Source organism: Xyrauchen texanus, chromosome 28, assembly GCF_025860055.1.
Source record: "Xyrauchen texanus isolate HMW12.3.18 chromosome 28, RBS_HiC_50CHRs, whole genome shotgun sequence".
Taxonomy (NCBI): domain Eukaryota; kingdom Metazoa; phylum Chordata; class Actinopteri; order Cypriniformes; family Catostomidae; genus Xyrauchen; species Xyrauchen texanus.
Window position 1 is genome coordinate 4,888,724 of NC_068303.1, and position 23,067 is coordinate 4,911,790.

Sequence of the window (23,067 nt, forward strand, 5' to 3'; positions counted from 1 at the left end):
TAAAAGGCTGGAACTGCCGAGCAGAAGGTCAGACATTTGATCAAAGCAGCTTTCAGAGTGTGAAAGAGACTCTGATCAGACCAATTCTGATGTGACAAAGAGAACTTAAGACAGAGAATGAATAAACAACAAGCAAACCACTCAGCTCTGCTTCACTGGGAACTTTCAGTAGTTTTAATTATAAATCAGAAGCAATAAACTGTGGCCCTCAAAAGGTATTTAGACACTTAATCAACTCATAGTAATGTATGAAGGTCAAATTTAAGTAGAGTTTTTAATCAAATAACATTTCTCAAAAAGTTTGTTTGCTTTTAAATTATACTTACCATTTAAAATAAAGGCAATTTGGACAATGTCCAAAGGGAACATGTCCATATTTATGGATTGAACTACACCGGGGGTTACTCTGCTGGCACTTCTCTGTGAACTTGAGGGAAACAGATTTCACCCATCCACTAAAAATCACATTGAGACCAATTATGGCCCGAAAAGGTTCTGAGAAGTGGTCTATCATCTTTTTTTTGCAGATGCCATTAGTTTTTATATTTTGTTATCTAATGCAATGAATACTTGATTCTCAAAATACTTCTTTGTGCTATTGCATCATGTAAGGAAGAAAGAAAATAAGAGGGGGAAAAAACAAAAGAGGGAAAAAAAAAATAAAAGAAAGGAGGAAAAAAATTAAAAGATAGAAAAATCAAATGGAGAAAAAAAAGAGAAAGAATGAGAAAAAAGGAGAGGAAGAACAAAGAAAGAAAAAGACAATGGAAAAGGAAAGACAAAAAAGATACAGAGAAAATAAAAAAAAAAAAAGGAGAAAGAGCAAAAATAAGAGGAAGGAAAAAAGCGAGAAAGAGCAAAAAATAAGAAAATAAACAGGTGTAAAATTGTCATTCTGTTTTTAAAAAATAGGTTTTATTTTGATGCCCCATGTAACAAAGAAACATTAGTAACAAAAGTGCCTGTTCAACAAGCATTGTGAATATACAAATACATATAACTTACCATATCATATGATAGCACAATATAAATGATTACATATCATTAACATATCATTAACACATTTACATGTACTGTATCAATGCAAACAACTGTAAACGAGACGCCAGAGTCAGTGAACAAGATCCGACAGCGCCCTCTGGTGGCTGATGTGACAATTTGGCATTCATGTACTATACCAAGGTAAAATCTTATTTACAATCAAATAAAAACTGAAAGATGCTACACTGGTTTCTCAACAGTACAGACACACCTGCTATCAGGAAGTTTTATGGCAGTGTTTGCAGAGATCCAGAACTCTTTTCATTACTCTCAGGGAAAGGTTGTTTTGTATCCACACAGCAGATAAGCAGACTTTACCGGTTCCCTTTTCTACTCAAGGGCTTTGTTTACACTGCTCATGTTTGGGATTGACAGCCATAAGAAAAGAAAGGGCTTGACTTGGTTATTCGTTCAAACAGACAGTATGTCACTGTTGTCAAGCCCAAACAATGACTGTGTGAACGTAGCCATGTAGACTGATGGACAATTCCATGGTTAGCCATAGAAAGAGTCATTTTTACATTACATTTCCGACCACAGACCTTTGTAGATTTCTATTATCACTTTTTTTTTTTGGACAATAAAATGTTAATCCTGCTGCGGTCTCAAGAACAAGTTCCATCTTCAGTTTCTTCTCCGTCATTCGCATCTGCTGCACACTGCCGTCCTGACGCATAATGTAGACAACTGTGGTTCTGTTTTTGGCATGTTTGCTTGTCTCTCTCGCTCTTGTTTCAGTCAAACTGATCTGTGAGATGATCCACGACATGTTCGTCTCCCTCTGGGGTTTTCACGCTGTCGGTTCGGACGATGCAGGTGGGCCTATGGAGGTTAAGCATCACAACGAGTTGCTGTCTCTCTGATTTCAGATTCTCAATTTGAGATTTCAGCGCCGAGTTCAACATCTCCAGCCGTTCTGACTCCTAAAGAAGCAACAAGAAAGCACTCAGCAAATAAATAAATAAAAATCTATCCTGCCTCACTAGACACATTTTTTGGTGCAAAAACAACAACATGATTCTAGTGGTTTTCAGTAACACTTTATTTGCCAGTGTTAATGTAACAAATGCACATCAGGATTTTAGGTCTCAAGGAAAGTTTGTTTTAAATGCCATTTCTGTTACCATTTCAGTTATTCGCCACTTCTAATCACATTTTTGATTTCACATGTCCTTCAGTGGGACCAAGAATTTTTAAAACTACAATTATTTGGAGGGCCTGGATAGCTCAGCGTGTATTGCCGCTGACTACCACTCCTAGAGTCGCAAGTTCAAATCCAGGGTGTGCTGAGTGACTCCAGCCAGGTCTCCTAAGCAACCAAATTGGCCCGGTTGCTAGGCATTCCACGTGAAATATTTTTAGGGCAATATGTAAATTCCCAGCCACTCATTTTTGAAAACTGACCTCATTTATATAATGCCAGTATAACTTACATTTTGATACTTTTCTGTATTTCACAGCTTATGATGACAACTGAAATAGCTAGAAAAAAAAAAATTTAACTTATTTATTTTGAATAAATAATTCCACATTTACGTGCAAAATCTCTTTGAATTCAAATCTGGTTATGAATATATAAGAAATAAAATAAATATCCTTTTATTGAGGACAGTAAAATGACATGTCATGTCAACTGCACAAGTAATACAGGAGTAATGAACTAGACGTAATGTGTAATTATACTGTTGTTGTTATTGCTAAAGTCATTAATATTAACTTCCAACACCATACACATTTTCTTGTCTGTTCTGCTTTATTAAAAACACTGATATGATAGTAAATCCTCATAAGTGGTTTTGCATTTTTCTAACTCACCTTCTGTAGAAAGTCTGTTTTTTCTTTCCTTCGGTTCCGACAGCGAGCGGCTGCAACTTTATTTTTTTCTCGCCTTCTTTTCCTGCGTTCTTCATTGTCATCTGACTGCAGGTCAGAGGTTTAGAAATCAGCTTATACATTGAGGCTCAGTGAAATGACACATACATTTGTTTCCGTGGTTCAATTTCTTTTTAAATATTGATATAATAGGACTCAAAATACAGTATCATTTTAATTAATTATTTCAGAAGCAAGATATAGAAAGCTAGACAGATCTGTGAAAAGCACTCCTCTTAAAGACACACAGCCTATTTTGGATCGGTCCACTCTTGGCTAGATAAGGCGCTTCACAAACAATAGAAGGTTGGTTTTGTTTTCTCAAACGGTCACACATATTTTAACAGTAGTGCTAATGTTGTAGCAATGAAATTGAAACAATTTAAAACAAATTATAATAGGAGTTCTAACTACAGACATTATTAAATACAAGTGACTTGCAGGGAGATTCTTAGTTTTTCAATAAATGCAAACGTCATGTTAATTTCTCACCTCACCCTTGATGACACCAAGCGGTCTCTTGGCGTGTCTGTTCAGGATGCTGAGAGGGGACAAAACTGCACCTAGTCTGTAGAGTTCTGCTAGTTTGAGCTGGTCTGTGAGAGTAGTGGCGGGAATGCCGGCGAATGGGCCGACACTGGGCAGAGAACCGGCTGGTACCATTGGATCAGGGATATGACCGGGCATCATTGCTGATGACAGAGAAAGAGAAAGCTGTCATTAATAATCTTTGTTATACAAAAAGAGTTTTGATGGGTGTTTTACACATACAAGTGCAACTTTGGCTCTGTTACAAAACCTAAGGAGCTGCCTTGCTGTTTGGAACGCTCTACTCTCGTCTGGAGCATCTCATTGGGTTCTGAAACAAAGCCTTTGTGTGTAATACTCGCTTGTTAAAACTTTAAGAACAAGTTTTTACTGGGGCCTGGGTAGCTCAGCAAATATTGATGCTGACTAACACCCCTATAGTCCCAAGTTCGAATCCAGGGTGTGCGGAGTGACTACAGCCAGGACTCCCAAGCAACCAAATTGATCCGGTTGCTAGGGAGGGTAGAGTCACATGGGGTAACCTCTTTGTGGTCGATATTATGTGGTTCTCGCTCTCAGTGGGGCACGTGGCGAGTTGTGCGTGGATGCCGCGGAGAATAGCGTGAAGCCTTCACAAACGCTACGTCTCCGTGGTAACATGCTCAACAAGCCTCGTGATCAAATGCACGGATTGACGGTCTCAGACGCTGAGGCAACTGAGATTCATCATCCGCCACCCGGATTGAGGCGAGTCACTACGCCACCACGAGGACTGAGAGCGCTTTGGGAATTGGGCGTTCCAAATTGGGGAGGAAAAACAAAAAGAACAAGTTTTTACTCTGGAATAAGACTGATACGTCTTCATAAACACCGTGGAAAGCCACAGAAAATAATGAAGTTTCCATGAGAAGAACACATAAATCTGCTTCTCAGAGATTTATAGGGAAACTTCAAGATTCCAAGTGCAAAACAACACCTACGCACTTTAAAAGTGTTGTCCGTAAGGGCCATTACAGGATTATGTAACAGAAAGTTATGTTAATGTTTCTGACCTGACAAACTAAGGCTCAAATTAATTGAAAAAATAACAATGATCTTCACATAACTTAACACTAACCTCTGTGCAACTGAAGTACATACTTTAGATATTTGACTAGTCTGAAGAGATTTAGCAATGAAAGAAAATGATATTGCACATGAATTTCTGCATCAGCTGAACACAAATGCATAAAGATTGTCGATTGTCAATAAATGCTATTTCTTTCCTGATCTCTGGACACACAGGTATTGTATTTTTTCATTTGACCTTTATTTAACCAGGCAATGTGCCACTTCATATCAAATTTATTTTTAATTAACTGGACAAAAGGAAACAGAGTGCAGCAATTGCACAAAATATTTAATAATTTTATAAATTAATTTCAAAATCATATTTTCATATATACAACAGAGAAATATAATGGCAAAAACTGCTCATGGATTAACATCAGGATTTTAAGGTTTAAATTATATGTGTGAGATGAAGTGCATTTTTATTTATTTTTTACCTTTTACATTTCAGTTTATTGCGATTCCCTTAAATGGTCCTTTAGTGTGACATAAATACAAATATTGCATTTGTCCCAATTTTTAAAAAGCCATAAAACCTAAGTATACAAGTTTAGAAGAATACGTTTTAGAAGTAGGCTATAAACCATTTCACACAAACTATATAATACTCGCTCTGCCTCTTTGAACTGTATTTTAAATAATTACACAATTACAATCCACATTGTGTTATATAATAGCATAATAAACAACACGGCTGTTTCAGAACATATTAAGCGATGCACCTGCAATTCCGTCTTGGTAAATAATTTTGAAGCAGTTATTGGTAAAAGTTTTTTTGTTCTATCGAGTATCAACACTCTTATGTAACTGCTGCAAACTGCTGCAGGCCGGATGAAACTTTCACTGCCATTAAGCTCAATGTTTAATATGTTTAACCGCTACACATGCTTAAAACATGAAGAACTGTTCGTTGTTTTCGATTTATAAACCGCGTATGACATGGTCTTATAAAACAATACATATTGAAATTGCTATATCTGTCAAAGTCTGCTTATGTCACTAAATCAATGCATATAATAGTAGTACAATGAAACACTTACTGGTTTTCTGCGGCGAGTTCGTGATTGTTCGGCCGTTCAGTGCGTTTGTGATATGATTCGCGTTGCATCAGCGTGTTTAAGTAACGCTTAGCGTGTTGGAATGCGGAACCAGAGATTATTTAGCAGAGACGGGCCACGTCTATTAAAATAACTGGGACAGTTGGAACGCTCAGCCAAGAGGCTCTAGCGCCAAACGGTCAACGGACGTAGAAAGAAAGTCCCGCCTTACAGTTAAAAGAGCCAATCACATTTTAGATTCAGACACCACCTGTCAATCAACTCTAGAATGCGCGTGCGCAACAGCTATACACGTTGAGAAAATGCGTTGTTTTTTTTTTCTTTTTAGCGTAATAGGAAGTAAAAAATCACAATGTATGATTCTAGAATTGTCAGAATTTATTGATGATTTGAACTATCTTCTTTGATCGTAATCTTGATCAACCGTTTTTGAGATTTTCGTCTTTCTCCATTCACGTAGATAGGAGTTGCACTGTCATGACTGGAAATAGCCTCCCGAGAGCGTTCCAAAGATGGCCGACAGTGGATTGACTTGCTGACGATCCTTTGGCGGAACTCTCCTTGTCCTGACGTCAACACACTTTCGGCCCCGCCTCCTAGCAACCAAAAACACATAACACGGCAACGAGCAGGGATCCCTATTGTTTGTGTCGGCGCGAGCGGGATATCCCATCAAAACATAAACAAATGACGATGATGAACTCATATCTAAATCTAATTATGAGACTTCAGGTAAATCGAGTTTGAGGATGGATTGAATTTGAGAAATATTCCACAGTTCCACAAATGATTGCCTATTCAAGCTCTTGATAGTCTCTATTTATTACAATTGATGGTCATATTGTGTTACAAATTATAATTTCAGTAAACATTCTGTAGAAATGATGGTATTAAAGGAATTAAATTAAGCTTAAAAAAATCTGGGTTACAGTGAGACACTTACAATGAAAGTGGATGGGGCCAATCTGTAAACGTTAAAATACTCACTGTTTTAAATGTATAGCCACAAGATATAAACAATATGTGAGTTAACATGATTTTAGTGTGATAAAATCACTTACTAACCTTTCCGGTGTAAAGTTATATTCAATTTTACAACTCTGATGTACAATTATTTATATATAAGCAATGGAAACATGTAAATGATTCAAGCTGCAACCCCCCAAATGTTCAAGCCTTAGTCCTTGGTTGCCATGACAACATTAGGGAAGCCCTAAAGCACCTGGAAAAACAATAGTTTTAACAGAAGAATAAATATTAGAGCTTTTTATCCTTGAATGTGGAGCTCTTCTGGTATAAGCCACTTACAGCTATTTTACCATTACAAAAACTACATTATGCTGCTTTGTGTTACAGGCTGGCAATATATGTCGTCATTTTATTATCATTAATTACCATTTTCATAAACTCATTGGTTTTGAGCGCATATAGTTTTACCATGTTGCCATCGTTTTATCACACTGTAGCACAGGTAGAATGAATGAGAGATCGGGCGCTGACACGGACAGTCATCCGCACCATGACATGCCTCCACAAATTTTACACAACCAGCAGAGAGCAGAAAGCCACTAGGCAAATGCTGCTTTAACTTTCTTTACATCAAAACTCCCTCTTGTTTCATCGTGGTAAATTAATAAATGCCTTTTACTCGCCGTTCTTGTCAGAGAGCATTCTCTCTTTATTAGTGTTGTATAGTAAACAGACATGCAGATCAGGCATTCAGCATGGCTTATGAGTGGTGGTGGTGTAGTGGTCTAAGCACATAACTGGTAATCTGGTAATCAGAAGGATGCTGGTTCGAGCCCCACAGCCACCATTGTGTCCTTGAGCAAGGCACTTAACTCCAGGTTGCTCCAGGGGGTTGCAATAAGTGCACTCTAAGTCGCTTTGGATAAAAGCGTCTGTCAAATGCATAAATGTAAATGTTATGAAACATCGCCTTTGGAAATAAACAAATAAAGGCATCATTGGAGGTTATGCAGGTACATATAAATGGAGGTTTACATGGAGACAAGAAACATTGCCTCGTCACGATCTTGGTAAAGTAAAAAGCTGATTTTATTACTGTCTCTTCAATACAGAACTCACAGAAACAAGTGAATGATTTGCTTAATCCTTTACTATAAATGCAGACGTTAGAAAATTATCCGACAGTAGGCCATCGTTCTGCTGTACATCCTGTGGTTGTGTGATAGTTTATAAACTTGTATCACTAAATTCTGATATTATTATCGTTCTATTTATTTACATTGCGGTCAATAACGGCAGAACTTTGACACATTCACCAGAAATACAAACGCAATTACTTCCGAGTTGCAAAATAAGGTGGATACAATTTTAAGCTTCACATTTCTGCCTTTAAACCCTCCAAAAAATGGCCCCATTCACTTCCATTGTACGTAAGTGCCTCAAGGTAAGCTTGTTTTTGCTTTTTTAATAAAAAGGAGGAACGAGTGGGAATTATATTTAATCAATATCGTACTCATATGCTGTCAATTGAGATGAACTTCTATTTAACCCGGAATATTCCTTTAATGTTACTATTTAGATACTTAAAATGTCTGTTTGTCATTGCATAACAAAGTATCAACCCAAGTGCCATTTATATTACAGATAGCACAATCACAGTCCTGGAGTTGCGAGTTCGAATCCAGGGCGTGCTGAGTGACAGTAGCCAGGTTTTTTAAGCAACCAAAGTGGCCCGGTTGCTAGGGAGGGTAGAGTCACATGTGGTAACCTCCTCGTCGTCACTATAATGTGGTTCACTCTCTCACGGTGGGGTGAGTTTTGCGTGGATGCTGTGGAGAATAGCGTGAAGCCGCCACACAAGCTATGACTCCGCTGTACTATTTGTAAATTCCCATGTACATAACTGTATATCTCTATATAGTGAATATGTACATACATATAGTTCGATTGTGTATTTCTTTATATAGTTTTATCTACAGACACATTTGAGCTAGACTTTCACATTTTTCATATCAAACATATCAAATCATATTACACCCACAGGCACATGAGAGGGAAATTCACCTAATATAATGAGCATATGAGTCATGACTTATACATTTATGATTAAACAATATAGCAGATTTGTGGATATTTTTTGTCTGCACTACACTGAAACAGTGACAAAACAGACAGACTGCAAACACAGTCACCTCTGTGCTTCGCCTATTACACACAGACACACTTCCTCTTCCGCATTTATTGTCCGACAGCATTATTGTAACATCAGTAAAGTCATCAGTATTCATGAGGCCTGAAATTTTCAGTCGGAAGTCAAATTAAATGAAGGACAAATTCAATGTGCAACAGATTCTGTGCCTTTATCGCACAGAAGCACACATTTTAACGAGAAAAAGTATCAAAAGCGACATAAAACCTGATAAGAAATGGCTCCAGAACCTCTCTTATTCCTCAATCATTGGCTGTACGATCATATTCATCTCCTGATGAGCAATGCTGAGTAAACACTTCTGCATTTCATGATAATATTAATAAACACACAAGAATGATGAACCATTTTTACTGAACAAACAGCAGCAGCCAGACATTGTTCCAAACAGCCCATATTTGATCCTGGAAACATGTTATAATTGGAAAGACAGTCATTTGGAAATGCAGAACACTGAAAAAAAAATTGGCTAGTACGATTTACTTAATTTCGCAAGTTTTTGCACACAGTTTAAAAAAATTAAAAAATTCTAATGGTATGAAAATTTCAAGTTAAATCTACTAAACTTCATGACATAATACCGATTAAAGTGAGTACATTTAACAGAACATTTTTCAGTTAATACAGTAATGTTTACTTACAAATCTGATGCACATGGTACTTAAATAAACATCTTATAAACACATATTTAATCATGTTCCACATGATGGAAGCCTTCCACAGGGAAGCTTAATGCATGCTAGTTTGTAGTCTATTATATAACATCACCTTCCATTACTGACTATAGAAACAAGATGCAGAGCTGGGCACGCAGACCTCAATACTTAAAATAAAAACACGATCAACAGATAACTTTTTGATCATGAATGGTTAATTTTGAGTAAAACATTTACTTCAGACTGTTACCAAACGTAACAACAAAAACAGCTTAAACTTGCAAACATGCAGTATAACCATGCCATCACATTAATTATTCAAGCCTGAGGTCAAATGTTGGTATTTTATTTCCTGGGGTAATTTACTTAGATTTATGAATAAATGTGACAAGGTTTTCTACTTTAGGATTGATACATGTTGACATTTTGTAAATAAACAAAAAATAATTTATGATATTTACAGAGAATTTATTTGTACATGCTTGAATTGAGTACAAATTTGGAACTTACGTAATAATTTAAAGTTCAGACAAAAATGATCATTCTCTCATGATTTACTCGCCTATAAGCAATCCCAGGTGTTTATGTCTTTCCTTCTTCAGCAGAACTGAAATGGAGATTTTTATGAGTACATTGCTCAGTATATCAATACCATTAAAGTGAATGGGTGCCATCAGGCTGCTGGCTGTTTGACAGTCAAAAAGGCATATTTAGGCAGCAAAATTAATCCACACGACTCCAATCGATCAATCAATGTCTTCTGAAGCAAATCGATATGTTTGTGAGAAACTTACGTTAATTAAAACTTTATTAACCTTTAAAAAACGCATCCTGCTAACAGATGACCCATCACGGAGCCGTTGCGTGACATAAGCGCAACGGCTCGTTCACACGAGAAGTCAGAAGCGCACGCTTTGTTTAAAACAGAGGAACGAACATCACGCGAGTCATTTCAAACATCAATACAGCTGTGGGAGGAGGCAACAATTTACATTAATAACATTTTAATTATCGATTTGTTTCTTACACAAACTTACTGATTTGCTGGAGTGTGGATTACTTATATGCTGCCTAAATATGCCTTTTGGGAAATTATCCCTTAGGATCAGTTAAAGTGTCTAATACTGTAGCCCTGCTCTGTGTATTCAAGCAGACCCATTTATATTTGTAACATTTAATTTATTTGCATACAATTTCCTAGAAAGAATGGTGGTTTTATAACACATCTTTGCATTCTTTAAAAACATATGCATTTTCAGAGATGCTCGGACTCCTTGATAAAGAATTGCATCTTTCTTAGGGCAAATGTTTTGTTTTTAGTGTCTTTTCAATAAAAGTTAACTTATGGATTTTTTTATCTATTGTTATAAACTCCACTAACATTTGAAATTGCAAGAAAAAAGTACTGAAAAAAATTTATAATAATAATAAATGAAGGCCATTTATTAAAAATATACATAAATACAAATTTACATGCATTGTATAAAAAAGAAACAGTTTTGTCCCAGACGCATGGCTGTAAACTTCTGTATCCTACAGTATATGCTGTTATATTAAAAACTGCAGTCTGAATTTGTCATGCAGAAAGAAGAGGAAGTCCTGCAGAACATAATTTTATTGCAGACAGCTCAGATTAATCATTAGCCATGGCACATGTTGACTAATCCAAGTTAAATTTGAATGAAACTGACCGCCATCATGTCTATATATCGATAGGCTCAATATAAAGAAAAACTTATATAGTGTTTGCACCAAGAGCACTCTGTAACATAATACTGCCAACAGCAGAAGATCTGAGCACTCTGAGCAGAAGGTGCTTCTATGGGGAAACTCACAGGAGTTTCACCTGCCATTAGTCTCATATCACATCAACGTCTGAGTGTTGGATGATATTACGAGCAACGATAAGGGTGAATGCTGCGGTGTGTTACAATATGGAATATCAATGATTTATGATCGTAATTGGGAATAATAAAGAAAGTCTATCCTGTGACATACAGTAGTGGGTCCAAAAGTCTGAGACCATATTGAAAATGTGGGATGTTTTTCATTTAAACCTACAAATAGATAGAATGTTTAATATTATGAACATTTAACCCTTTGACTCTCACATAATCCATATATTATCATTAAATATTGCATTAGACCTTTTTTTTAAACTTGATATCTAGTAATTAGAACAGGAACATCTTTTTGGAACTGATTGACAATAGGCCTAAATTACCTGAGATAATGCAACTTAATTAACTTAACTACGTAAATTAACTTAATTTTTGTGTTAAAAAAGCTGGATAATTTTACCATAAAAAATTGTCATTTAAATGACCGGCCCATTAAAATGTATACAGTATAAATCTCTAATTATATTTTCACTAGATATTGCATTAGATCTTTGTGTTAACTTGATTTCTAGTAATATGAACATGATTTTTGCCTCTTTTTGGAATTTATTGACAATAGGCCTAAATTACCTGAGCTAATGCATCTTAATTATTGTCTTAAAAAAGCATTTTCTATGGACATTTGTACTGTATTAAATACCATATATATGTCCTGTTTATCACACTATTTTGTTTCAATGTTAAAATATTTCACAAAAAAAATGTTATTTTGTGAAATATGGCAGAAAGTCACAAAGTCAAAAATGGCCGGCCCATTATACTGTATATAAATCTCTCATTACGAATATAATTTCACAAGACATTGCATTTATATCTTTTTGTTAACTATTTTTATTTTATCCCCTTTTCTCCCCAATTTGACATTCCCAATTCCCATTGCTTACTAGGTCCTCGTGGTGGCATGGTTACTCGGTGGCGTAGGACAAGTCTCAGTTGTATCCGCTTCTGAGACCGTCAATCGGCGCATCTTATCACGTGGCTCGCTGTGCATGACACCGCTGAGACTCACAGCATGTGGAGTCTCAAGCTACTCTCCGCAATCCACGGACAACTTACCACGTGCCCCATTGAGAGCGACAACCATTAATTGCAACCACGATGAGGTTACCCCATGTGACTCTGCCCTCCCTAGCAACTGGGCCAATTTGGTTGCTAAGGAGACATGGCTGGAGTCACTCAGCACGCCCTGGATTTGAACTTCGACAGGGGTGGTAGTCAGTCAATACTCGCTAAGCTACCCAGGACCCTTCAATTTATCTGTTAACTTGATTTTTAGCAACTAGAACCGGTTTTGTACTTCTTTTTTATAACTTATTGATAGTAGGCTTCATTGGCCTGACCTTATACAACTTTTCGGGTTTTTTTAAAGTTAAAAATAGCATTATTTATTTCATATTTTGACTATATAAAAAACATTCACAGCATTTTCATACACATATGTGCTTGATTGGACAGGCTCCTGAACATTAATTCTTTAATTTTTGTATTTATTTTTGTGTAGCCCCGCCCATTCATTTCCAATGGGCAGTCATTTTTGAACGGGAACACGACAGGTACACGAATGTGAAATAAAACCAATAAAATTTAAATACAATTTTCCAATTTTTTTTTGTGTTTTCAGGTGCCATATGTGAACTATATAAAGGGATTTTATTCCAACTGGATAAAGAAAAAAAATTTAAAATCGTAAAAAATTGTTTTATAATATAATAATCCAAAATAACCGGAACGCAACATAAGGGTTAAAACAAAGAAAACCATAGAACTAATGGACTATATTTTTTAGTCAACAATTTGTGACACAACAATTGTGCCCATATTAGCTCCTTTGTACCTCATAATTTCCTTGCTTCCATTGAGGAACACAAAATGCTCTTTGAAACATTCTCACATTATGCTGGGTAACATAATCATCGGGTTTTGCACAAACTCGTGGAGTCCATGACAACACTAGCGCAACTGGCATCACATATAGCTACTTCATGCAAATAATTTATGCAAAAAATAAATAAAACACTTTTTACTCAAATGGGCCTATTAAATAGCAAAATAATACAAAATAGAAGCATTTTCATTAATGGCCCCAGACTTTTGGCACTGACTGTATACTGTAGAAAGTAAAATATAAACACAAGCAAATACACGTATATTCTTAATGTAGTTAAAACAATATTTCTTGTATTTTACTGTAAAAGAGTTTTGCATCTCGCATATGTCTTTTCAGTCACCAGATGTGTGCACAAGATTTAGCCACACAATGTTTATCTAACATTTCAATTCTTGTAAACTCTTTGCAATGGAGCTGTGGCCAGTTTATTCCATCTGACCTCATCGGAACAGACCGTGCAACACGAGGCTACATATGACCGCAGCATTAAACGCTTTAAACGTACATTTGACAACCAGATTAACATATGGTATTTTACATGGATACTTTAAGCATGTTAGCGACACAAAAGGGTTCCCGTGACAAACTGAGAGCCTTTCTCCCTCTCTCTCTCTCGTTTCCGGGGAAGCCTTCATGGGTGAAACTCGATCTGCTTTTTCCATAGAGATCGAACAACAGAGCGTTTTCATATCCACATATGGGCACGGAAGAAAAGCCGAAAGGAAAAAAAACGGCGTGGCGTGCAGATACGCATTGACGTCATGCACGTTACGTTACGTACCAGGCTAGAACTGAACTGGAAGAGAAGCGAAATCGCGTCACCCAGAAACCTTCAAAATATTCACGATGTCAACGTCTGCACACACACCCAGACTTAATCCCCATTTATGCATGTATATAAGATGAATGAAGCATTAATGAATGTGACGATATTATCGATATACACGAGACGATGCGTTCATGTTGCCCATGCACGTGGCAGAATAATTACCCTAGCTACTTGAATTCTGGCTATTATAACTCGGTTAATAAATAAAGCAATAGCAGCAGTTTTTTCTGATAAACACACACACGCAAACATCAAAATACTTCCTCATTCTTTCATTGTTTATTAGAGGCATACCAGACCACAGAAACAGAAGTAGGAAGAACAAAATGCGTAAAGAAAAGGACTCAACAGATTTTTTTCTTCCACCATGGTCAGGATCACATTTTACTTTTGACAATACCACAAATTACAAGCTGTTAATCAAACAGTTAGTCACATTATGTAACAGACTGCACAGCACAAGATCACCTGATACAAAAGTGCATCACTGCATTCAAAAACATGTCTTTATGAACAACAATACATTCAAAAAGTTGAAGAAACAAGTCTGTCTCAGCACACTAGATGTATCTTATTTCTTTAGAAAGTTATTACACAGCTTTTATCTGATGAAACACTGAACATGTTTTTAGGGGTTTTCTTTTCATGAAGAATTCTTTTAAAAATATTTCACAACAACAACAACATTACTGTATTGTTTACAATGTACCAGAGCCTTCATAAAGTCATCAAGATTTCTTTGGTTGCATTAGATTTACTCAAAGCCTTTCTCTAAATCTGCATCGTTGAAGCTGAAAACAGGAACAGCGTTGCTGCTGCTGCTACAGGTGGGGCTACATGTAGGGGAGCTTATGGGTGGTAACCCGCCTCCCATGTACATGTACATGGTTTCCCATTCTCTCAAGCCCAAAGAGTCACTTAAATCAATGTCTGGCACTAACAAATCCATGTCATCACCATGGTCTATCACATTGCTAATGTATTCCATGGTCACATCCCTCATGTCAATGTACGGTTCCACCTCAACGGCACCCAGTTCTGCACTGGAACACAGAAGGACGTCGGAGTCCCCGAAGATCGCAGTGCTGGTGGGGTCAGGCTGTTGGGGAAAAGTGGGCACCAGATGATGTTCTGGAGAGGTTTTAGGGGCCTGTGGGGGTGTCTGCTCCACCTGCGTTTGGACTTGTTTCTTGTTTTCCCCAGATGTCTCCTCCTTTAGTTTACAGTGGGGTTTGTGAGTAGAAAGAATACGTTTGAGTCTTTCTTTCTCTTTTAACAGAGTAGCGATCTCAGACTGCAGAGCTGCCTTGTCTTCTTCAAGGCTGTCAGTTTCCTGAAAACACACATGCACAAAAGGATCATAAATTAACAAGGGCTTGGTAATTGTTCAGATTAACAGTTTATTGTATATTGATTACAGATGATTACACGTTTGACATAGAAAGAAGTTAATAGAAGTTGCCCCCATAAAGGTACAAAATGCCCCTTGGGCAGTAACTATTACCCCATTCTAATGTTCTGGTGCCGATACACAAATGTCAAAAGTTATAATTGTACACAAGACAATAGAATACACTGAATTGTATACTTACAGCTTGGAGACTGTTAGTTAATTCTTGTCTGCGATTTCGACACTTGGCAGCTGCAAGTTTATTCCTTTCTCTTCTGATCCTCTTCCTCTCTTCTTCCTCTGGAGAAAGCTGAAACACACATATGCAGATATACATGTTTTATATTTTTGAATACATATTTTTTTAGCGGTATCAAGAGTTATTATCTCCCCAAACAATTACAATTCTATTATATTTTTATCACCCTCATGTCTTTCCAATTCCATTTGCTGTTATTTTTTTCCATGGAACACAAAATGAGATTTTTTTCAAGAATCCTCTCAGATCTGTTTTCTATACAAGAGTAAGTTTTCTGAGCTTTTGTGAAGGGGATAATTAGCAGTGAATAGCAATTCAAATTTTGGTCTGCGCCTCACATAAAGCTATCGTATAACTTGGCATAATGTGAATAATGGAAAATGCACTGTGTTTATAGTGCATTTATGGTCTTATTTGTTCTTTTTGGAGCACTGCAGCTGTGGTAACTGTCATATGAAAAACAGCTACATGATGATTCTTACAACATTTTCCTTTTGGGTTCAACAGAACAAATAACAACATTGTTGTTTTGGATCGACACAATGGTGAGTAAATAATGACAACAAAAATATTTTGCATGAGCAATTCCTTTAAAAATGCATATTTGCCTGATCTTTCACCCCTTTTCTCCGGCCAGTGAAGATCTTTCGAGAAGGTTTGTTATCCATAGAGTGAGCTGATCTCTGTGGTCTCTCGTGTCTTGCAGAGCTGCAGGGTGACACTGAAGAGATGTCAGTGGACAAGACCATCCACTTCAGATCTGGAGCTGAAGCTACAGCAGTGACCGTTGGAACAAAGGGACCATCAGCTGCGTCTGTCTTTGGACACACGTCCTTCACAATACCTGCCTTCTGAGAATGAGCATGAATATGTTATTTTTTTATCCATCACATAACATGCACTCTCACATAAAACTGTATGTACATTTCAACTTCAGTATATTCAATATACATTATTAGATCATTACAGTATCATAAATCATTACCGCCATTTTTAAATAGCCCATTTTGATGATATTAACATGCAATAGATTTTACCTTCATTTGAGCGGCTGATGTGTGCAGCTGTTCTTCTGCAGACACCTGACAAACACTCCGACACGAGGAAGCGTTTCTAGGCGTCACTTAAACTAGATCACGCCAGGAGATGCTGAGAACTATATTGTGTCACTAATGTCACCAAATGCACCCCCCACCCCACACACAGCCCCCCATTTAAATTATAGTTACTACGCTAGGAGGCACGAGCCACCAGAGTCAGATATTTATGAATGAAATCTTTGAGACGAGCTGTACCACTGATCCAGAGAGGAGAGAGTAAACACCAGACAAATATAAACAGAATTTCGCAGCTATCATTTTCACTCATAATTTTCTTCAATGGTATGCATTCAATTTTACGAAATGCAAGATTTTTGGTTAGGCTAAATAACGTTGAATGAACAAGATACGTCATTTTACGTGCCTTACTTGCAGCCTGTGTCTTTTGCATTCCTTCGTGAGGTTATAATATAATATATGCATATTTTACAGAGATGTACCAAATATGTTAAACATTTTCTGGTCTCCTCACACGGTGATCGTGCTATTTAAGGGGAAATATAATTGATACAAAAAATAACAATGTAGCAAAGCTGCGTTTGGCCTAATGTAAAGATGTTGTTTAAAAAAAAAGACAGTTTTGGTCAAAATGTAGGGCCATGTGCAGGCTATAGGCTATTTCAGAAAATGAAAAAATAAACAAGCTCCTTTAACAGTCTGATGATTGTTTTGATATTTCAACCGCACCCTATTAAAAACTACGATTTTATTCGTATCCCTTTTCAGTCAAAATAATGGATCTCCCACTGAATGCGCTCCAGCAACAACCCTGTCGCTAATGTGAGCAGCCAATCAGAGAGCAGCATGTCCTGACCATATATGGAGTATCCGGTGCTAATGCGGCACAGCCTATTTTTATCATATGTCTCTTAATTCAGTGACATTCTTTTGACGACATATTCGTCAAGAACCCAAAATGATCTACTCGTGTGTGTTTTTAGTTTCATCTAATGAAAGTTGGCTGTTTCATAACTGCTGGTAAACATTTCCCATTAGCCTAAATGACATCTTAAAATCGTAGGCCTACTATAAAAAAAAAATAAAAAAAAGGTTTTCCATTTTCTGATTTGCATTGGACTGAACGCTATTCAGCCACATACCATGTCTTAATATCTCTATTCATAGCTCAAATGAGGTAATCCCTGCTTTCACATGAGGGTGTGTGAGTGGGGCCTCCCTTCTGTCCTTGGTCCAAGTGTTTCCCGGCAGATCCGCCTCTGGTTGCTGATCTGTGTGCCCTGAACAGAACAGGGCCATATGCAGGAAGCACTGCTCAATGAAATTGCATTAAACAGTTATTATCTGCCAAGAATTCCACAGAGACATTTCCCGTTTAATTCCCAAACTGGATGCCAAAAAAAAAAAATACAAATCAGATCTGTTCCAGTTAAATAGCTTAAAGGTTACTATTTTGTTCAGGAGCGGTCATAATAAAAAACAAATGCGTTTGTTTACAGTTAATAATAGACTTTCATTATGTCAAAGGTGAAACTGCTGATCAGATTTGCAAAGGTTCAGATTGCAGTGACGTCTGTGGGAGGGGCGTCGCTCTGACAACGCGGAAGATCAAACAAAACACGCACTGAAATGTAGTGCAGTGAAATGTGACGTCACATGGGAACGCTGTATGCCTTTGTTGATCAATAACAAAGTCTGTCTGTTTCAGTCATGTTTATTCAGTGTTAACGGCAGAAAGTTAAATATAACATTTAAAAAGATACTAAATATTAAGTAGCTCAGATCAGATTAAAATAAGAAAAATAGACCAGAAAATGAACTTTCACTCAAAGAGTTGATGTCTAACTTTGAATATTTAAAATATAAAGTAATTAATATATATATATATATACATACTTACATAAAGGCCAAAAAAATAAATATTTAAAAATAGTTTGCCCTAAGTATAATTTGGTTCTAACATGTAGGTCCTTTGAAATTTAGGATACATCATATTTCTTGGTGTGTCTAGTGACGCAACATTCACATATAAGAGCCGAGCTGAGCATTTCATAAAGGGATTCCTCAACCGTGTGAAAGCATTTGAGTGTTGCTGTCATATGTCATGCCTTTTTATTACGCAAAGGTATGAACACGGCCCGTGACCATGAATGCCTTGTGTTTTGAAGAAAGTATAAAATCTAACAACATTAAGTTCCAAGAAAACATTGTTTGAAAAAAAAAGGAATAAACTGCCATCAAACCAATTGCATGTATATATAATAGCCAATAATGTGATATTACAATGTCATTAGCATGACTAAATTATAAAAGGGTGGCTTTGTGAATCAAAGTTATTACATGTATCCAAAGCAGGCTTTATTTTGTTTTTGACAACACTGAGGTCTTCTCGGTGTATCTTAATCTTAATACATAATGTATGAGTATTTCCCTTCAGCGCTCAGCCTCTTCAGGAAACATTCCATATAAGGTAAATTACGTCGTGGGATACCCTACTATGGAAAGTCACGTATTTAGCTCCGTTTTAGCGATGTTATACCACAAACGTTTTAGAAAACTTAAAAATGATACTTTAAGAGCATTATACCAAAATATACGATAATCCAGTAAAACGTGCTCGTAAAGTCGTTGTTTTCCTATGTTTCAGCGCAATCACTAGGAGACATTCGCCACGCCCTCAACTGACGTCAGTCGGAGAGTCCTATATAAGCACCGCAAGAGCTAAAGAGCAGCGTTCAAACTTTGAACACCGAATTGAGGAAGATCAACAGACGAACTGGGAACTCTCCGATCGTGGATTTTAAATCTGCCTGAAGCCGATCTGAATTTTTGGATATTTTAATACTGGATAGAGTTTGTTCATCGACATTTGACAGGATGATGTTTACCAGCCTTAACGCCGATTGTGACGCCTCTTCCCGGTGCAGCACTGCGTCTCCGAGCGGCGAGAGCGTCGCCTATTACCCGCTCAGCCAGACTCCGGTATATATCAATTACTTCGCACTCTAAAGTAGTGCTACTCATTCATGAATAATATTTTATATTTTATTTACTTGCAATACTACAATGCAATTGACTTAATATGAACAATATACGTTATGTTTATTTAAACTTAAGTCATTAAACCAGTGAACTATTATAACATGCAGGCATGCATGCATGCATACACTAATACTCGTCTCTTACATACATTAAAAATGATTTCTTATTTTCGTTTTTAGGAGTTCACGGATCTGTGTGTCTCAAGTGACTCTTTCGTCCCAACTGTCACAGCGGTCTCTTCATGCCCGGACCTGCAGTGGATGGTTCAGCCTATGATTTCATCTGTGGCGTCCTCCAACGGCGGAGCTCGGACTTACACCTTGAGCCCGAGTCCTTACACCCAAATGAGGGTCACTGGAGCAAAGTCCCCAAGTTCCAACAAGAGAGCCAGAACTGAACAGGTAAACAATGCATTGATTGGTTGGTTTAGAGATTGGTTAACCTTTGGTTCCATCGCTTTGTTGATTTTTAATATGCTGAATTCAGAGGGTAACATTTTTGTTGTTTTTACAGTATTCTCCAGAGGAGGAGGAAAAGAAAAAAGTCCGCCGTGAACGCAACAAGATGGCCGCAGCAAAATGTCGCAACCGAAGACGAGAACTCACTGATACCCTGCAAGCTGTAAGTATTCCTCAAATCTTTAAGGAAATAATTTGTAGACTAAAGCATCTGCACAAAGCTGATCAAGGTCTATCATACTGACAATCTTGAATTTTTGTTTTTCCCATAACAGGAAACTGACCAGCTTGAGGATGAGAAATCCTCCATCCAAAATGACATCGCTAACCTGCTCAAAGAGAAGGAGAGGTTGGAGTTCATCCTCGCTGCACACAAACCCATCTGCAAGATCCCTTCAGAGGCTGATATCCACTTCCCCAAGTCGTCGGCCTCTCCGGTCACCTCTGATTCAGACCCGGAAATCCTCAGCTTTACTACCTCCGGAGATTCCAGACAAAATGAATCAATTATAACCTCCTCCAGCACCTCGCTGTTTTCGAGCACACCCTCCACCGAAAGCTTCAACACCACGGTGAGGATCTCCGACCTGGAGCCCACCCTGGAAGAGTCTCTGGAGCTCTTTGCCAAAGCAGAGCTGGAGACCGCTCGCTCTGTTCCTGATGTGGACCTGTCTAGCTCTTTGTATGCCCACGACTGGGAGCCACTCTACACACCGGCTAATAGCGACCAGGAGCCCCTTTGCACACCAGTCGTCAGCTGCACCCCGGCCTGCACTACATATACGTCTTCCTTTATGTTCACCTATCCAGAAAATGACGTCTTCCCCACCCACCGACGATTTGGCGGCAGCAACGAGCAGTCATCTGACTCCCTGAATTCCCCAACCATCCTCACTCTTTAAGTCTGCCTATAGACTCTTAAGTATTTGAATTCTGACACAACTTGATTAAAATGGCATAGCAGGGCTATGGAACTGACTCTTATCAAGCAATCATTATTGCTTCCTATATTTATCTCTACCATACATGCCTGCCAAATGTAGCAAGATAAGCATGGGTTAAACTACTTTTATATTAATGATCTTGTTATTGTTGAGTTGAACTAATAATATAGTTTTCAGTTGGTGCTATATTGAATTGTTGTATTAGTGCGTTCTAAGCAATATAGAACTAACATGTTTTGCCTTTTTTATGGTTTATTTTGAATGTGTTTGCATTTTGTTATTTACTCATGTGTGCTGCCTAACCATTGCATTGAATGGTCTAATGTCCAAGTATGAAGTTTTCTGTGAAAACAGTGTTCTTAATTTATGGGATTTATTTTTGTACTGAAATGTGAACTTGCGACTTGTTTGCAAAACTAGAAACAATAAATATTATATGTGCGATACTTTTTGTTACCTTTGTTTATTACGAGCACATGGTTTAATGCAAAAAAAATTGCTAGTGTGCATCACAATGTGAAAATGTATTTGGAAAGAAGGCAAGAACTGTCTTGACAATATAAATAATATTTTAATTATAAACTTAACCAAAAGGACAAACGCACACACAGGTGTCGGACAGCTGTTTGAAAATCTCTCTCTGTTGCACTGCCTTCGGTCAGCCTTTATCCCTCTCGAGAGCTAATTAGCTTGATTAGGGGCCGGGTGTGCGGAATCACGACTCGATCCCTGCCCTCGGCCCTGCCACATTCCTCATTTTCTCAGGCTGGGGAGCCCCCGGGTACACCCCATCCCCCCCCTCTCCCTGGGGAGGGGCGTGCCTTCTGTCCCATCTGCCTTTATGAGGGAGGGGACAAGGGGAGGAAAACAAACCAAAAAAAGTGTGGCACCTACATGCAATAACAGCGATAACAAAACATTTAAAAAGAGGGAAAGGCCAACGAGAGAGAGAGAGAGGGAAAAACACTTCTCGCCGGTTCTCCGATACACTGTAGCTTGGTCCTTGGCCACTCCTCCACCCTCTAATGGATGACCGCCGCACCTCCCCGGGTGGATCGGAGGCAGTCTTCCGGCCCCTGGTGGACGGAACGCCCCGCCGCATTCTTGGGAAATAGAAGGGTCTCCCCCACCCCTGGCAGTGGTCTCCCTTCACGGTCGGCGGCTGTTCGATCCACTCGTCCGCTCCCCGGCAGATGGCCGATGACCGCGGTTGCTCCATTGGGGTGGATGGTAGTGGCGAGGACTCTACAATGGCGCATCCCTCCTCTTTCCCGGGTTTCGGCACCAGTGTAAAGGGATTCATCTAAAGGAAGAGGCGAGAACCGGCTTGACAATATACATAATAAGTATTAAAAGTAAAAGTATAATAATAAGTATAATCTTGGACGGACAGACGGAGACACACACACACACACACACGTTGGACAGTTGTCCATAAATCTCTCTTTCTCTGTCGCAGTGCCATTTACGGTCAGTCTTTATCCCGCTTGAGGGCTAATTAGCCTGATTAGGGGCCGGATGCGCGGAATCACGACCTGGCCCCACCCTCCGCCCTGCCACAGTATTTAATAGCCAATATTATTATTCACACATTAAAGGGATAATTCACCCAAAAAATGAAATTTCACTCATTTACTCACCCTCATGCCATCCCAAATATGTATAACTTTCTTTCTTCTGCTGAAGACAAATTATGATTTCTAGAAGAATATCTCCACTCTGTAGGACCATACAATGCAAGTGAATGGTGGCCAGAACTTTGAAGCTCCAAAAAAGCACATAATGGCAGCATAAAAGTAATCTATATGACTCTAGTGGTTAAACCTATATCTTCAGAAGCAATATGATAATTGTG

General features: G+C 38.0%; 3 protein-coding genes across 4 annotated transcripts; 1 reads left to right on the plus strand and 2 right to left on the minus strand.

Annotated features, from left to right (window-relative positions):
• Positions 1–900: 900 nt before the first annotated feature.
• On the minus strand, positions 901–5,738 carry LOC127622108 (jun dimerization protein 2-like). Its single transcript, XM_052096041.1, has 4 exons — positions 5,592–5,738; positions 3,406–3,605; positions 2,857–2,961; positions 901–1,964 (listed from the first exon to the last, which is right to left on the minus strand). The coding sequence occupies exons 2-4, from the start codon at positions 3,601–3,603 to the stop codon at positions 1,776–1,778; spliced, it is 492 nt and encodes a 163-aa protein (XP_051952001.1). The 5' UTR covers positions 3,604–3,605; positions 5,592–5,738; the 3' UTR covers positions 901–1,775.
• A 9,047-nt stretch (positions 5,739–14,785) lies between these two features.
• Positions 14,786–15,882, minus strand: LOC127622426 (protein c-Fos-like). Its single transcript, XM_052096534.1, has 3 exons — positions 15,877–15,882; positions 15,654–15,761; positions 14,786–15,394 (listed from the first exon to the last, which is right to left on the minus strand). The coding sequence occupies exons 1-3, from the start codon at positions 15,880–15,882 to the stop codon at positions 14,816–14,818; spliced, it is 693 nt and encodes a 230-aa protein (XP_051952494.1). The 3' UTR covers positions 14,786–14,815.
• A 3,632-nt stretch (positions 15,883–19,514) lies between these two features.
• fosab (v-fos FBJ murine osteosarcoma viral oncogene homolog Ab) lies at positions 19,515–21,658 on the plus strand. Of its 2 annotated transcripts, none has more exons than XM_052095947.1 (4): positions 19,515–19,750; positions 19,990–20,211; positions 20,324–20,431; positions 20,544–21,658. In XM_052095947.1, the coding sequence occupies exons 1-4, from the start codon at positions 19,646–19,648 to the stop codon at positions 21,168–21,170; spliced, it is 1,062 nt and encodes a 353-aa protein (XP_051951907.1). In that variant the 5' UTR covers positions 19,515–19,645; the 3' UTR covers positions 21,171–21,658. The 2 variants fall into 2 exon arrangements, with proteins under 2 accessions (XP_051951907.1, XP_051951908.1); XM_052095948.1 differs by having other exon boundaries at positions 19,612–19,750; positions 20,042–20,211.
• Positions 21,659–23,067: the final 1,409 nt, after the last annotated feature.

Excerpts from the sequence above, each read along its gene's own strand:
- LOC127622426 (XM_052096534.1), bottom strand. Across the intron at positions 15,395-15,653 it reads TAACTAACAGTCTCCAAGCT|GAAACTGACAGCCTTGAAGA; the intron begins GTAAGTATACAA and ends GTGTGTTTTCAG.
- fosab (XM_052095947.1), top strand. The coding sequence starts at position 19,646 with ATGATGTTTACCAGCCTTAACGCCGATTGTGACGCCTCTTCCCGGTGC. Across the intron at positions 19,751-19,989 it reads ACCCGCTCAGCCAGACTCCG|GAGTTCACGGATCTGTGTGT; the intron begins GTATATATCAAT and ends TTTCGTTTTTAG. Across the intron at positions 20,432-20,543 it reads TCACTGATACCCTGCAAGCT|GAAACTGACCAGCTTGAGGA; the intron begins GTAAGTATTCCT and ends TTCCCATAACAG.
- LOC127622108 (XM_052096041.1), bottom strand. The coding sequence starts at position 3,603 with ATGATGCCCGGTCATATCCCTGATCCAATGGTACCAGCCGGTTCTCTG. Across the intron at positions 2,962-3,405 it reads TTGGTGTCATCAAGGGTGAG|TCAGATGACAATGAAGAACG; the intron begins GTGAGAAATTAA and ends TCTGACCTGCAG. Across the intron at positions 1,965-2,856 it reads AAACAGACTTTCTACAGAAG|GAGTCAGAACGGCTGGAGAT; the intron begins GTGAGTTAGAAA and ends TTGCTTCTTTAG.